Raw genomic sequence first — 16,056 nt, 5'->3', positions numbered from 1 at the left:
TTACATACACCATCTAGTGGCGTCATACGCAAGTACATACCGTACGTTTCCAAATGCATATCTTATATTTTCCGTGTTGTCTCTTGTTCGCGAGAAAAAAAAATAGTTGCTATGACTTACGACTCAACCTAAGTAATTCTGCAGTTGAGTAAATGAACTTGCCACATGGAGTAAGAGGAATACTCAACCTCTCAATGATATGCCACGATCATAGAGAAAACTTACGATGACACTTCCATTCGAAGCGATATCAATTTATTTTCAGCTGTCTGTTGTGCTGGTGATAAGTTTATTCCACTCAATACTAAGAGCAAGTCAACTCCTCCCCAATTTGCCAACACAGGAAGCAGAAATAACTCCATGGTTCATATCCTCCCGATCTAAGTCAACCATCTGTTGACAGACTGAAATCCACCAAGAATCCCACTACCAGTGTTCTCCCTAGGACCTTTTAAATGGGCGCACCTCCGTCTGCCGTTTTTACAGACTGCCCGGCTAACATAACCTAGATATATGCTAGTTACGTAATATTAATACATATTTAAGTCACTGGATGTTCCAAATTAAAATGTAAATACTGCAAAACTGTTCATTTAAATGATAAATCTTCATTATTGTCAGCATAATTCCATCAATTACATCGGAGTTTAAATGTTTAGCTTGACTACCACGTAGTGTCTTGCGCGAGCGGTGTCTGAATTAGCGTCCAATCGCATGGTAGCACTCGATTCCGCCTGAAGTCATGGCACTCCACACCAACCGAGTAGTAAGCCCTGGTGTTACATGATTATGAACGAGCAGTAGAACACTAAAAGTTCAAAATACTCTGTTACACCTCGTTATGAATCATAACACTAAAATAATTCAGTTTTGCGGTTAATGTTTTCCTCGCTGATATTACTGTTAATGACCTGAAAGGGAAATAAATGGAAATGTTACCATATTCATTCTTTACAAAGTATTTCCCGCCTGGCTAACGAAACTTTCTGGGCAGATCACTGAGTACAGACCATCGGATGTGTTAATAAACTAATGGTACAAGCTGTACTGGAACCGATCTCTGCAGACAGATAGGACAAAAAGATTAACTAGACCGGATACTGCCTTTATTGACAAACATCTCAGGAAGACTGATCAGCTGGATGTGACTGTCCCTCTAGATCACAATGACCACCTGGAGATTGAAAAGTACACTGACCTCACAGCAGAAATTCGAAAACTATGGAAAATGAATGAATGAAGGAATGAATGAATGAATGAATGAATCAATCAATCAATCAATCAATCAATCAATCAATCAATCAATCAATCAATCAATCAATCAATCAATCAATCAATCAATCAATCAATCAATCAATCAATCAATCAATCAATCAATCAATCAATCAATCAATCAATCAATCAATCAATCAATCAATCAATCAATCAATCAATCAATCAATCAATCAATCAATCAATCAATCAATCAATCAATCAATCAATCAATCAATCAATTAATTAATTAATTAATCAATCAATCAATCAATCAATCAATCAATCAATCAATCAATCAATCAATCAATCAATCAATCAATCAATCAATCAATCAATCAATCAATCAATCAATCAATCAATCAATCAATCAATCAATCAATCAATCAATCAATCCATCCATCAATCAATCAATCAATCAATCAATCAATCAATCAACCTGGCACAGTGAGGCTTTTAGTCATCTCCACCACATGACTTGTACACAGTAAGGACATCATCTAGACACTTTCACATAGGCTGTCATCGTGAACACCTGCCGCATGACGAGAACCTTCCTATCACAGCATTAAAGGTCAGGAGAACTTGACAACTGTCCGTGTCCTGATTGGTGAACCACCAAGATTAGTAAAATAATAATAATAATAATAATAATAATAATAATAATAATAATAATAATAATAATAATAATAATAATAATAATAATAATAATAATAATTGTACCGGTTGCTACACCTATACGCCGCACATTTGAATTTTCCGCCTTAAAGTACTCCTCTACAGCTGAAACTCTGAACCATAAAACTGAATTAATTCAACCATTTATCAGAAGATTTCACTGTGTTAATTTCGAATTGTGTTTGTTTACTAATTATGAAGAAGTGTGGACATTCTCTCACAGATGTCTCTACCAAAATCTATGATCATGCACCCTGGTGCGAAGTGATGGAACTTTTCTTGAAGATATTTTATACTCATAAGTTTTCCTATAACTAAATTTCGTTCTTTCATTTGTAGGTTGGCAATATAAATCTTTCTTTCCGCCAGTTTTTAACTTAGCCAATCCTGAATTTCTTTAATTAATTTTGGACCAATCGTGTCCTTCTTCTTCACATTTGATGTGTAAATTTTAGTCGACCAATAAACGACTGTGGGTGTGTCTTAATCATTGATGAAAGGTCTCGAATCTTCCACGAGGGTATAAAAACTGCTGATTTTCCTGGCTCTCCGCCACTCGTACAACATCTAGCTTAGTGTATAGCAGGAGGCGGGAAGCGCCTCTTTCTTCCGCCAGCAGCTCTTCATCAAAGTAATGGCCGTTTAACATTTTTCTTTTTTCCTTGCTAGCTCAGCAGTTTAACCCGCGGGGCAGGTTCGAAACCTTTAATATGTAAGCTATAACTTAAAACATGTACATTTTTTCCATCTTTGTAAGACTTCATATATCTTTAAATGTAAATCGGGGATAGAAAGTGCTTTAACCTCTCGAGCTCCCCTTCATTTTGATTTGAGGTGACTACGTTTTCATAACCGATTTTCTTCTCTCCCCTAATGTGTTAAAAATTTTCTTATATGAGTCACCTCTATAGTATGGGAATTGCCCCTGTGTATCGGCTTAGCGCCACTTAGGTTTTAACAAGCTTTCATGTAGGAGTGCAAATACTCGCCTCCATTCATCTTGATATTTTTTGGGCCATTTAATTAATCTGTTCCTTTTCCACGAAGGCCCAGTAGATTGGGTACTAGATACCCCTGTTCCATTATAAGTTGTGCCTTGATGGCAGTTAAGTGTAATAGCCTGTTATTGCCTTTAATAGGCTTGGACGATTGAGAGCGGGTCAGCTCTTTCTGGTATTTTGAAAGGTGCTTCTAGGAGGCTTGACATTACGAGGTGGGAGCAAGTGCTCCATGTAATTAGGGGTTTTCTGCCCTTTGGTAATATGTTGGTTATGAGCTGAGAGCTCAGGAATTGTAAAAATTAGGGCTTGTGGCCCAGATTGTTAAAGTCTGTCTAAATCTCGGCTTTCTTGGTCTTGTACCTGATTTGACTTGTTATTTGTTAAAAATACGAAATTTTTTTATGTGAAAATTGTTAAGTTATGAAAATATAACCTTTATTGAAATTTTAATTCATCTTTCGGCCTTGTAGTTAGACCCATTCCAGCCCGCACCTTCTTTCACCTCTGCTGATCCACCAAAACACGGTAATAATAATAATAATAATAATAATAATAATAATAATAATAATAATAATAATAATAATAATAATAATAATAATAATAATAATAATAATAATAATAATAATAATAATAATGCTCCTCGTCTGCGTGATACAAGAATGGCGCAAACAGGAATTGGTCCTCAAAATTTACCAACCAATCACTTTAGGCAGAGGAAAACTAGCGATATATTCCCTAGCATTTGTGGACGACCCAGCAATATTAACCCGAGACATTCCAACAGTCCAGAATCAGACTGAACTCCTGAAGGAAACTTTGGAAAAAGTCGGCCTTCAGATATCCTTTGAAAAGACAGAATACATGACCTACAAAAAATATGCACCAAGATTCATAGGGACAACATATGGAAAAATTAGACGAGCATCACAGTTTAAGTATCTTGGGGAAACAGTTCAGGAAAATAGAGACTCGAAACGAAAGCCAATAAAATTAGATGCTAAAATATGGAAACTTCATATCGACTAACCCAAAATATCTATAACAAATATGTATCTCCAAACACAAAAACTAAGAGATTACAATACAGTCATTGAACCAGAATGTGTTTATGGATCAGAGACGCTAGTTTTGAAAAGGAAAGCAGACATTGAAAACATTAAAAAACGAACGAAAAATCATAAGAAAAATTCTAGGTCCAAAACACACCGACGGACAATACCAACTTAGAGGCAGACGGAAAATCAAACAATACACAAATATTCAGTGACATTAGAGAACGCAGGCTAATATTCTATGGACATATTACAAGAATGCATCCAGACAGACTTACAAAATAAATAGTCGAATTGAATAAAAACAGGAGTAAAGCTAAAACTGACACCACGAAATGGGATTGGTGAAATCAAAACCGATTTGAAACAGGCAGGAATTACTCTAGCAGATGTCCAAAACAGGGTATTCGTTAGATCCAAAATTCACAAATGGCAACTTGACCAAGAGGAAAGACCAAAGAAGAAGACTGGAACAACCTGGTCTGAAGACAGAAAACAGGCTCACAGCAAGAGAATGAAAGAAATACGGATACAAAAGAAAGCAAATGCACACCTCTAAATACTTTACGTAGTCCTAGTGGGCTTATTCGTAAATAATAATAATAATAATAATAATAATAATAATAATAATAATAATAATAATAATAATAATAATAATTGACTGAGCGAGTTGACAGTTCGGTTAAGGGCGCGTAGCTGTGAGCTTCCATTCTGGAGATACTCGATTCGAACTCCACTATCGGTAGCCCTGAAGAAGGTTTTCCGTGGTTTCCCATTTTCACTCCAATCAAATACTGGGGCTGTACCTTAATTAAAGACACGGCCGCTTTCTTCCCACTCCTAGCCCTTTCCCATCTCATCATAAGATTTCTCTGTGTCGGTGCGACATAAGGCAGATTGTACTACTACTACTGAAAATGAAAACCTACAACCTGTTTTCCAGTCTTTGATCGGGTCAGGGATGTAATGAATGAACCATATAGGCTATTATTACAATGGGGTCGCCACTCCCAAGGTGATATTAATGACTGATAAATGCTACGAAATGATAATGGAGAGTGTTGCTGGAATGAAAGATGACAGAAAAAACTGGAGTACCCGGAGAAAAACCTGTCCCGCCTCCGCTTTGTCCAGCACAAATCTCACATGGAGAGACCGAGATTTGAACCACGGTATCCAGCGGTGAGAGGCCAACGCCCTGCCGTCTGAGCCACGGAGGCTCTACTACTACTACTACTACTACTACTACTACTACTAATCATAATAATAATATGAAGAATAAGAATGAGAAAGTATTGAATATCAGGCCGAGAATATAAAAGAATACTATATATGATTTGAGATCTCTACAGAGTGCAGCCAAAAAACCCATGGATCTGATTCTCATATAGCTGTTCGAAGGGTAAATGAGTCGTAAAATCAGTTTTATTTTGTAAGTGGTATTTCTTAATGTAGTTGGAACTCGTTTGTTCAAACTCAAAAACGAGACAGCGAAACGTCTAAGTTATCAACTTATTATCTGTCGAAGATGTACTCACAGCGGGGGTGAGAAAGCGAAGGGCCAGAGGAAGGATGATCTCAGCGTCTCTTTTCGTGACATTCCTGTGGAAGTCTGGCACGCTGCTCCAGTCTGCAAGAAGAAGAATGAATTATTTACCTATTTATTTACCTTTTACCAGACAAGGTGTATTGAGAAGAGGGAACCCTCAACAGTAGAGAGTAAGATACATGAAATCTAGTGGGTCTAAGGACCACTAAGAACATCGCTCAGGATTAGATTTCCAGTAGGCTTCAAGGAAGTGAAAAATAGTACGAAAGGATTAGACAGTAATGTTCAGGTTTAGTAGATCTAGAGAAGGCAAATGGAATAGCGCTAAAGGAAAGGGTGTTGCCTATATTCAGGGCGACAGTGAGAATGGATCGTAGAATAAAATTACAGGAGTTAGGAAAGGCTGTAATCTTTGTTGTTCTAAGTTTACATGGACCATTTACTGAAATATATAAAATAGCCGGGAGATATTCAATGGAAGAGGAAAGTAGACAGATACAGGGTGAATTAAGGGAACAGACACAGAATACAGTGATTGCGCTGAACTACAAATAAATCAACATTTAATTTGTACTTCATTGCAATCAAGACCTTCAGATACATACTATGCCGTACAGTGGGTGGTCTATCCAGTCCGTTGTAGGAGGTTTCATTGTGATGCACTGAACGACAATGACTTAAAACTGTAGAAGTTGTCCACCAGACAAGAAATCCATTTCTGAAGCACCGCGCGAGTACTCTGTGCATTTCTCAGGGCTCAGCAAGTTCTCGAGCGCAAACATTCACTCTAGTGAATTGATGAACTATGCGACGGCCACATTATACCTGTGACGAACTTGCGGATTTGCTATTTTTGTTTGAAAAGTGCCAGCGAACGAATGATAAGCAGCTGTGCTTTATACACAGCAATACCTAGACAGACATCGAGATCTTGGTGTGCTCCAGAATGTCAAGGTGAGAATATGGTGCGCTTCCTGTGGCAACTCGTCTATTGAGGACACGGCGAAAGGATGCAGAGGAAGGTAACATGGAGAGAGGATCTGTTGCCTCTGAATCTCACATAAATACTTGAGTTGTGGCACAAATATTTGGAATACATAATGTTGAAAAGATTAATCTGCACTGTTACATGTTCAAATGGCACACATGTCAGTGACTGCAAGTGAATAACCATGTCCGTCGCGAGGTGAATGGATCACTGAACAACTGAGTAGCGCATACCTGAGAAAAAATTATTTTGGTATTTAAAAGCCGTGAATTTAAGTATGCAATGTCTAATGTTGATTTGGTTTACTGGGTAACTTCTTAGGTGGCCATCTTCACGATCAAATTTACGCGACATTTCTTGTGAACAGGGCTAATCTTGTGCATGCACTTCATACAGCACCCACAGAAGCAAGTACCACATTGGAACTGTCAACAAGAATGCAAGACAGCATAATGAAAAGTGTAACATTTTGTGTGGAATGGAATCGAGAGGGGCCATGTTGAACATTTGTTGTAATATATAGTGAAACATTATTCATACATACTGTGACTTCCTTTCACTTTGCTTTCTAAACGATAGCGCCTGTGAAGTGCTGCTACCCAACATACTGCGGCGTAAACAGCGTGTTTGGGAGTTAAGAACCAAAAATGAACCCATTAGATTAAAAACTTTCTGAAGTCCATTATATACATTTAATATGAATTTAACTATATTTTACATATCTTTAAATACATTGTATTACTTTCAACTACTTCTGGATCCCTCATGCATATTCAGGTAGGGTACAATACACAATACAGTTTAATTATTACCCTGTACAAGAAAAAGTGACTTTCTCATCAATTTATGAAAGTGTATATAGGGGATTTTGAATCTAGATGTTTTAAATAACATTACGGAAGTTAGGGATGTATATCTGCAGTTCGTAATTTTTTTTTTAATTTAGCGAATTGTTTGTCCGAGGGAGGAGCTTGAAGTGGAGTGCGATGTTTGTGAGGTAGGTAGTACTGTAGCTTCGTCTGCTCCTACACTTATACCACCCGTCGTACCATGCTGGAGGTAGTATTAGGGCTCTCTAAAGACTAGGTATGCTCGCCCGCCATTATGGTTCATCCCTGCACTACTTTGGTAATGCAGGTGACCGCCTCAGGCTTGTATATCCCTCTTTTTTACTCTTCTCCACGCTAGGAAATAATGCTAAACTAACATACTGTAAAAATACTCATTCTCTGTATTATTCAAACGGTTACTCAACATAAATATTAGTATATTTCGTCATTTATTGTGTAATTTTTACTCGAGACAGTGATTGTGAAAGCAAGGTCGTTTATAATTTGCATTTTAATAAACAAACAAACTAGGCATGTACTCTCACTGGAGAAATACTAGAAAAAAATAGCTTACTAATAAATCGTTTTCATTATTATTATATTATTGATACGTAGAATAGGTTATTCGTAAGCTATGCGCCGTGGTACCGTCAAATGAAATGAGGGACACCATAGTATTGATATAGGCTACTGTTATTCTTAAATCGTCGAATTTGACGTGGTAATCGGTTAGTGTCGAAGATATATAAATCGTGCTAGAAGGTTTTGATACCATTATGATCTCAGTCGATATTTCATACTTGCGTGAAATTTATTCAGGGCGATTTTCAATGTTGTCGAAATAATAAGAAAAATATTCTTCAAACAAAAATAACGCTGAAATGTGATGTACGAATACGAACACGTCCAAGTAACTGGGATTCTTTAAGTTTCTTTCTTTCTTCTAAAATGTAGTCCCTTTTCTTATTTAGCAGTATTTTAAAATATACATTCTATGTGTAAAATGAACTTAATTTTTGGTGAGTGTTACATATCTCATCAGCTTATGCACTTGTAATGAACAGAGGATTTTAGTTTATTCAACCGAACACTCATGAAACAAATGTTATAGATTACATTCGGGAAGAAAATAGGAATAGTGTAGACCTAATTACTTCTATAGCTGAAACTTCTCTCCCAACCTTAAGTATTGCACTGATAATCAGTTACCAGTGACTTGCAAGGGGAGTGACCCACGAGCTGTGGTGAACATTGAAAATATTTGACTTTGGCAAAGTCAACAGTGCTTAATTTTTTTTACAGATATTTCTTTGGTATGAGGAGAAGTAGCATGATTTCTCAACACGACTCACCTTATTAAACTTCAAAGGTTTGCAACATTGGTTAACTTGCTCAGACAGCACATTAAAAATGACATTTAAGTAATATTTTACAAATTGACTGTCTCCTTTTTTACAGTATTTACAAAACAATAACATTTCATTCCTTGTTTACATTTTTCTCTTCTTTTCCGAAGCAGACCCATACATTTTACCTCGTTTCCATACATTCTTGTTAGAGTCCACAACAGCATAGGATCGAATTTTGAAAATGTGTCCAACATTTTTTTCTTTTAAATTACAGCACTTTGGAGAACATGTAAGGTACAATGTACATTTATCATTCAAAATTTTCTCCGTTACAAGATTTGCACCATTTTGCTTTATATAATGCTTATAGTCCCTATAGAAGTCCTCACAGTTACAAATTAATTTCATAACTTCACAATTTGGTTTCTTTAGACCACCCAAATTTAAAGAAATAATACGAATGTTTCAGAACTTGAGTCAGAAATCTCATAGTTTAAAACTGTCTGCATATAGGCCTACCACATATCTTGGTTTTCAATAATGGATTTGTTGTACTACCACCAACGTTAAACAAAATATTTCTGTCATATGAAGTCAGTTTTGACAAATATTGTAACTGTGGTGTTTGTATGTTGAACCCCTGTTGCCGGACTTTGGGGGCAGAACTGAATACTGAATGATCAATGTGAGTGAATTAAGTGTCAGTGGGAGCTGGATGCAGGTTTAAGTCAGCAGTTGAAGTAGGTGTAGCAAAGGCAGTGGAGGCATAATGCAGGCCAGAAGGGAATCTAAACAACCTGTATCCTGCAGTAGAGACATTACTACAATTAGATGCAGAACAAGCCATCATTATGTAATAAATATCCACACAAATATAGCACTATTCTGTCCCTGCACGCGGTGATTAAAGCAATACGTTCAATGCGACCAAGCGAGCGCTCGTAGGAGAAACTAGAGTTTGATCGCATGGCCATTTCGCATGCATGAACCAAAATGGCGGTTAAGCATACCCATCTTATAGAGCCTTAGGTAGTATGAATACGTAATGTGTAAGAAGCAATTCTAAGTACATACTGCACTTCAGCTTCAGATAGTGCGTATGCGGAAGTCGTATGAAAATGTTCTATGCACAAGAAGCGAAAGTTTTCACACTGGAAAATATTGTAATGTATGTTAGCAAAGCCTTAAGTCGTTCATCATTAAATACTACCGGAGCTACAAACATCTAATTTCCAACTTTATTTTTACATATGACATAGTTTGACGTCATATGTGTTCAGATTCCACCAATAACACTACTAAACGCCCTGTATATCTGAAGAACCCGGTAGAGTGGATGACGTCGCAATAAATATATCGCGTAATGAATGAGTTACGGCACAATACGAATGAAAAACATGAAGAAAACGACACATAATTAATTCAAACAACTGCCAGTGAGCAAAGACATAACACACAAAAGTGTTAGACAACCAAAACACATACGGAAGCGCTGCGACGTTGCAGAAAAAAACAGTTGTACGGTAGTAAAATATGTACCCACATTATTCTCTAGAAGTAAAATATTTTATACTATTTCTCAATTTACTGCAGATTTTACACTGTTTGAGTAAAAGCAATAGATACTGAGTAGGAACTGCATAATTTTTTATCCATAGTTTCATTATGGTGATGTGTAGTATTAATGGTCTCTGGGGGGGGGGATGCGCTCGTATCACCATTTAGAACGCCTGGGAGGTATGCATATCCATTTAACAGTATGGACGGACAAGTTGCCGGCTTAACTCCTGGCCATTCCAGTGGAAGGGCACCTGTGTTATCACTGCTGTAGAGCGGGTTGTGGCCACCCAGGAATAATATTCCTGCTGTATGGATTACAATGCGAACGGACTTGTTTGATAATTCTGACCTGAGTGTTTGTTATTATTACTATTAGTCGAAATGTATGGAATCAATAATCGCTCTGACGAATTTGTTCTCAAGTAAGGAACTCACCTGTTCCCTTAGCGACCACTCCTATGAAAGCAGGAGCGATGGCCATGGCCACACATCCGAACATGCCGACTATCGAGAGGATCTGGGCGATCTTGAGACTCCTGAGGGAGAGGATGCGCTGGAAGTAGCCCTGAGAACATATATAGAGATTACTGCATGGGAATACTCACAGCATTTAGTAATTTGAGACAATAACCTAATAATTAGCCGTGACTCTGGATTCACTCAATTTAACAGTTTTAATATTTTTCTGCAAAGTTTATTAACTATAAAATTTAAACTATAGTAGTTGTTGAGAAAATATGGCGTGTCGAGAGAGGGGAAAGAATTAAAGGTAAGCAAGCAAGAATTTGTCAAAGGCCTGCATGTTCTCATAAATTGCTTTAGAGGCATATTTTGCCACCACCTCCAAGTACGACAAGTGATGAAATATGGCACGAGAGGAATAAACAGTTATACTTTTGTTAGTAGATCCAAAAACGACATGTGATAGAGTACGAATGAAAGTATACTGGCCATGGTGAAGGACTATGGGATAAATTGTAGGTTGTTACAAGTTATAATGGGCTTGTTTCATGATAATCGCACAGCAGTGAGAATTGAGTTTTTTAATTCAAAATAGTGAGAGTTTAGGCTAGGCTGGAATCATTCTCTATCATTGTTCGTATTTGATCATTCACTGAAAGGTGTTAATTGATTGGGAGGAATGACATTGGGTAGTAATGTACAGTTTTGACTCCATAGTTTGTAGAAACATCGCATATATTCATAATATCGTTTATATCTCTTTTACAGTATGGTACTAGTGTTATATTCTGCGATTTTGCTAATATTTTTTGATATTCGAGCATGAGATTTAGAAAACTTTCATATCCTGGAAATCAATGAGAACGAATGACAGCCTGGTTTCAAGTAAGGAAGAAGTTTGTATTTTCACACATTTGGAGCGTAGTTGTATATGAGAGTGAGAAGGGACCTTAGCTGTACAAGAACTAGAGAAACTGGAAGCAATAGAAATATGGCTCTGGGGGAAAGTGACCAGATCAAGTTGAGTCGAAAATAATGGAGAAGTGTTAAAGGAGACAACAGAAAAAAGATATACGATCTGTCAGATAAGGAAGAGAAAGGCCAAATTAATGGGGCACATAATTATATATTAAATTCATCTCTTGCATACTGGAAGATGGAAGAAAATAACGGTAATCATGCATTTTACGCAACCATAATTAGTTTTGCGATTTAACTATAAACACGTAAACTTCGTGGTGCTATTTGAGGATCCAGCCCACCTCCAAGATGAAGACTTAACAAACAGACAGACGTTCTGCGAGGGAAAGTCCTAGGAAAAATAGCCCTCATAAACTTTATCCTCTACACGGAAGAGCATAGAATCATGGACTGGTTTTGGGCTTTCGAGACGAAAGAGTGAGTACAGATTATTTTCTTGTTTCCCTTTTAGTAGACTCTTACGACGTGCAGGGATACTGATAATGCATTCCTTCACTCCACCCACAGGGGAGATAAAGTGTTCCAATAAATCGAAAGAAAAATGTGTTCATCAATAAAAGAATCGTAAGGCTCATGAATTATGAGAAAATGTAAGACGTTTTAGACCTCGTAAATGTAATATTAAACTTATTATTAACCAGGCTTGTGGTCCAGAGATAGCGTACCTGTCTCTTATTTCAATGTCCTAAGTTCGTTTTCCGTCCAATTCAGGGATTTTAGTTCTGGGCTGAGGAGTAGAATGGGCTTCACTTGATGCGAGATTTTCTTAAGTTCTTAGTTACAGGAAGAAAGCGCATAATGAGGCTTAGCCTTCAGACGTTGATGACGGTGATGATTATGATACACCCAAATGATGATGATAATGGTGATAATGAGTAGGAAATGATTATGATGATGATGATGATGAGTAGGTGTTGTTGTTGTTGTCGCTGGTGATGGTCTTGATAGATGATGATGGTGGTGATGAATATGCTAATGATGAAGGTGATGATGTGATAATGTTAATAATAATAATAATCATGATGGTGATGATGATGCTGGCGATAATGGTGTTCAGTAGGATATGGTGATTATGTTAACCGTTATGGTGAGTAGGAGATGATGATAATTATGATACAGGGCGAGTTGGCCGTGTGGTTAGGAGCGCACAGCTGTGAGCTCGCATCCAGGAGATAGTGGGTTCGAATCCCACTGTCGGCAGCCCTGAAGATAGTTTTCCGTGGTTTCCCATTTTCACACCAGGCAAATGCTGAGGCTGTACCTTAATTAAGGCCACGGCCACTTCCTTCCCATTCCTAGGCCTTTCCTCTCCCATCGTCGCCATAAGACCTACCTGTGTCGGTGCGACGTAAAGCAACTAGCGAAAAAAAGATGATGTCGGTGATGATGAATAGGTGTTGTTGCTGTTGTTGTTGATGATGATTATAATGATGATGAACAGGAAGTGGTGGTGGTGTTGAGTAGGTGATGGCGATAATAATGATGATGAGGCAGTGATGATGACTGTAACGAGTAGGAAATGATGATGATAATGATGATGATCCTAAAAAGAACCACAAAGTAAGTCATTTTATGTACATATTTTATAAATTCTGAAGTATACAAAAACAAGTCTTTTCTTGCATGATGTGCCAAATGTAATTTACCAACAAGACCACGTGCTTTTGTTTTGAAAAATTACCACACCGAATGTAATTATAAGCGCTTAAGTGAAAATCTGCATTGCCTAAACTATCATAGGTGAAGAAACAATTCCTCATATCTCACAATGCTCTTCCTATCCATTATTTTCCTTCAGGCTGGTCACGCCTCCCAGCCTCATATTGATATGCAGTCGACTAGACCACCGTTCGTTGTGTTCATTTTCCTACGCGGTGGTGTAAAGGAAAATGAACCTTAAACACAGTATGCTGTAGGAGTGTGTAAGTACGTCACGCAAACATACATTCCTACGGTACGGGGAGATTCATTCTCCTTTACACACGAGCATCGGAAAATAACATGACGAAAATTATTTTGATGGACAGTTAACAATATGTGGCTAAGATTGTGACCAGTATGAAGGAAAATAGTGGATTGGAAGATCGTTGTGACATGCGAAGTTTTGTTTCTGCAATGACGATGACATAGTTGTATACATGTACTATTTATATACAGAGTGGTGTGCATGTCAGATCACTTAACTCTCCGGAACTGAAGGGGCGATTCTCACCTGCCAGGGAATCCCACCGAAGGTTATAAGGAAGAGTACATCAAGCCACTCGCCAATGTCCTGCTGTTCGATATGGCCCAGCCAATCAGAACTGCTCACGAGCTGCGGGTCCACAGCGGGATTCAGGTAGATGTACGGTGTGGACAGTAGCTGGAACAGACGTAGATATCAGTCAGCAACAGAATAGAACAGATTAATTTTATTGCTATTATGTCCCTTTTGAACCCGCCCTGTACGATCGTACGTGATACTTTTAAAAAGTCCTCAGTGCCAACTGCGATTATTGTGCGGACCTCGCTGGGGGTGTTTGAACCGTTTCTGTTGCTGTGGTTGGCCAGGAGCTGCGAAGCGTAGAATTTGTTGATGATGCAAAAGTGGAACTAAAACACGCTGTGTGAAGTGTGACGTGGATATGTGCCTTTTCAAGGTAAACATTTTTTTTAAATATAGACTTATGTTGCTCGACAATGGATACACGAAAAGAAAAATATGAAGATGCCTTTGATGTTCTGATTAAACGCGTACATCTCCGCTTACGCCTCTGAGTGTATTTAACTTACGATAATGTTTATTGTCTAAATCCAGTATTCGTGAGATCGTGGGTCCGAATCCCACTGTCGGCAGCCCTGAATATGGTTTTCCGTGGTTTCCCATTTCACACCAGGCAAATGCTGGGGTTGTACCTTAATTAAGGCCACGGATGTTTCCTTCCCACTCCTGGGCCTTTCCTATTACATCGTCGCCATGAGTCCTATTATGCGACGTAAAAACAATTGTATGAAGGATAAAAGGAAACATCGAATAATATAAACTTAAACCTTCATCATAGAACTGAACTCTTTAAATTTTGTTTCCACACTTTCTTTATAGTACAGAGGCATGGGCATTCATGGCCGTAATAATACAAATGTTCAACATGTTGAAGTTCTCGTATTTATAGTCGTATGCCCAGAATATCCTGGGTGCATTATGTAACGAGCTGCATGGTTATTCAGCGCTTGACGAAAACACATGACGAAACAATTAAAAACAGCAAAAAGCAGCGAAGAAAACGCATAGAATACTTTGGCCGTGTTGTTTGTAATGAGAAATACAATCTTCAAAACTTCATATATTCCACGGAAATGTAAAAATGAATCTCCGTTTGCCGACACATTTCCTAGTTAGGATATTTATTTTGATCAGCTGTCAGCATGAAGGCCTCGACCAGATTGACTGCCAGCGTCCACTGAGGAGAATAAAATTCAACAACTTGTAAACATTTTGTTTTGCTAATTGCTTTACGTCGCACCGACACAGATAGGTCTTATGGCGACGATGGGACAGGAAAGGGCTAGGAGTGGGAGGGAAGCGGCCGTGGCCTTAATTAAGGTACAGCCCCAGCATTTGTCTGGTGCGAAAATGGGAAACCACGAAAAACCATTTTCAGGGCAGCCGACAGTGTGGTTCGAACCTACTATCTCCCGAATACTGGATACTCGCCGCACTTAAGCGACTGCAGCTATCGAGCTCGGTAACTTGTAAACTGAGCTTAGTTATCTATGTATATTCATTACAATTTAATGAGTGGTTCCAACGGGTAAAAGCATAATATTGGAAGAAAATCATTCTTATAGTAGGTCAGAAAGTGGTGCCTTACAACTACTGTGCGATGGGGATGGATATTACTTACCAGCCCGATGATGATACATGCGAGCTGCAGCACGTCCGTGTAGGTGACACTGTAGAGCCCACCCACCATGGTGTAGACAGCGGCGAAGACTGCACTCACCACCACTGACGTGATGGGGTCCAGCTCGAGGATCACCACAAGTGACGAGCCTGAAATAACACAAGAGTCGAGTTAGCGATCTAACGGCAGAAGATAGCGGGCCTAATAAAATATGTGCAAACAATGTGGCCGCCTCTGTGGTGTAGTGGTTAGCGTGATTAGCTGCCACCCCCGGAGGCCCGGGTTCGATTCCCGGCTCTGCCACGAAATTTGAAAAGTGGTACGAGGGCTGGAACGGGGTCCACTCAGCCTCGGGAGGTCAACTGAGTAGAGGTGGGTTCGATTCCTACCTCAGCCATCCTGGAAGTGGTTTTCCGTGGTTTCCCACTTCTCCTCGAGGCGAATGCCGGGATGGTACCTAACTTAAGGCCA

At 38.6% G+C, this 16,056-nt stretch overlaps 1 protein-coding gene across 1 annotated transcript in view; it reads right to left on the bottom strand.

Moving 5' to 3' along the window:
• The window catches only part of LOC136879375 (high-affinity choline transporter 1-like), a 192,603-nt gene that overhangs the window by 18,286 nt on the left and 158,261 nt on the right, over positions 1 to 16,056 (bottom strand). Inside the window, exons 5-8 of the mRNA XM_067153190.2 lie at positions 15,586 to 15,734; positions 13,914 to 14,063; positions 10,694 to 10,823; positions 5,521 to 5,612 (exon numbers count right to left, since the gene is read on the bottom strand). Coding sequence (XP_067009291.1) covers positions 5,521 to 5,612; positions 10,694 to 10,823; positions 13,914 to 14,063; positions 15,586 to 15,734 — 521 coding nt within the window. The remainder of the gene's footprint in view (positions 1 to 5,520; positions 5,613 to 10,693; positions 10,824 to 13,913; positions 14,064 to 15,585; positions 15,735 to 16,056) is intronic.

The sequence above is a fragment of the Anabrus simplex genome, chromosome 8 (assembly GCF_040414725.1).
Source record: "Anabrus simplex isolate iqAnaSimp1 chromosome 8, ASM4041472v1, whole genome shotgun sequence".
In the NCBI taxonomy this organism is placed as follows: domain Eukaryota; kingdom Metazoa; phylum Arthropoda; class Insecta; order Orthoptera; family Tettigoniidae; genus Anabrus; species Anabrus simplex.
This window is presented reverse-complemented; position numbering and strand designations above follow the sequence as displayed.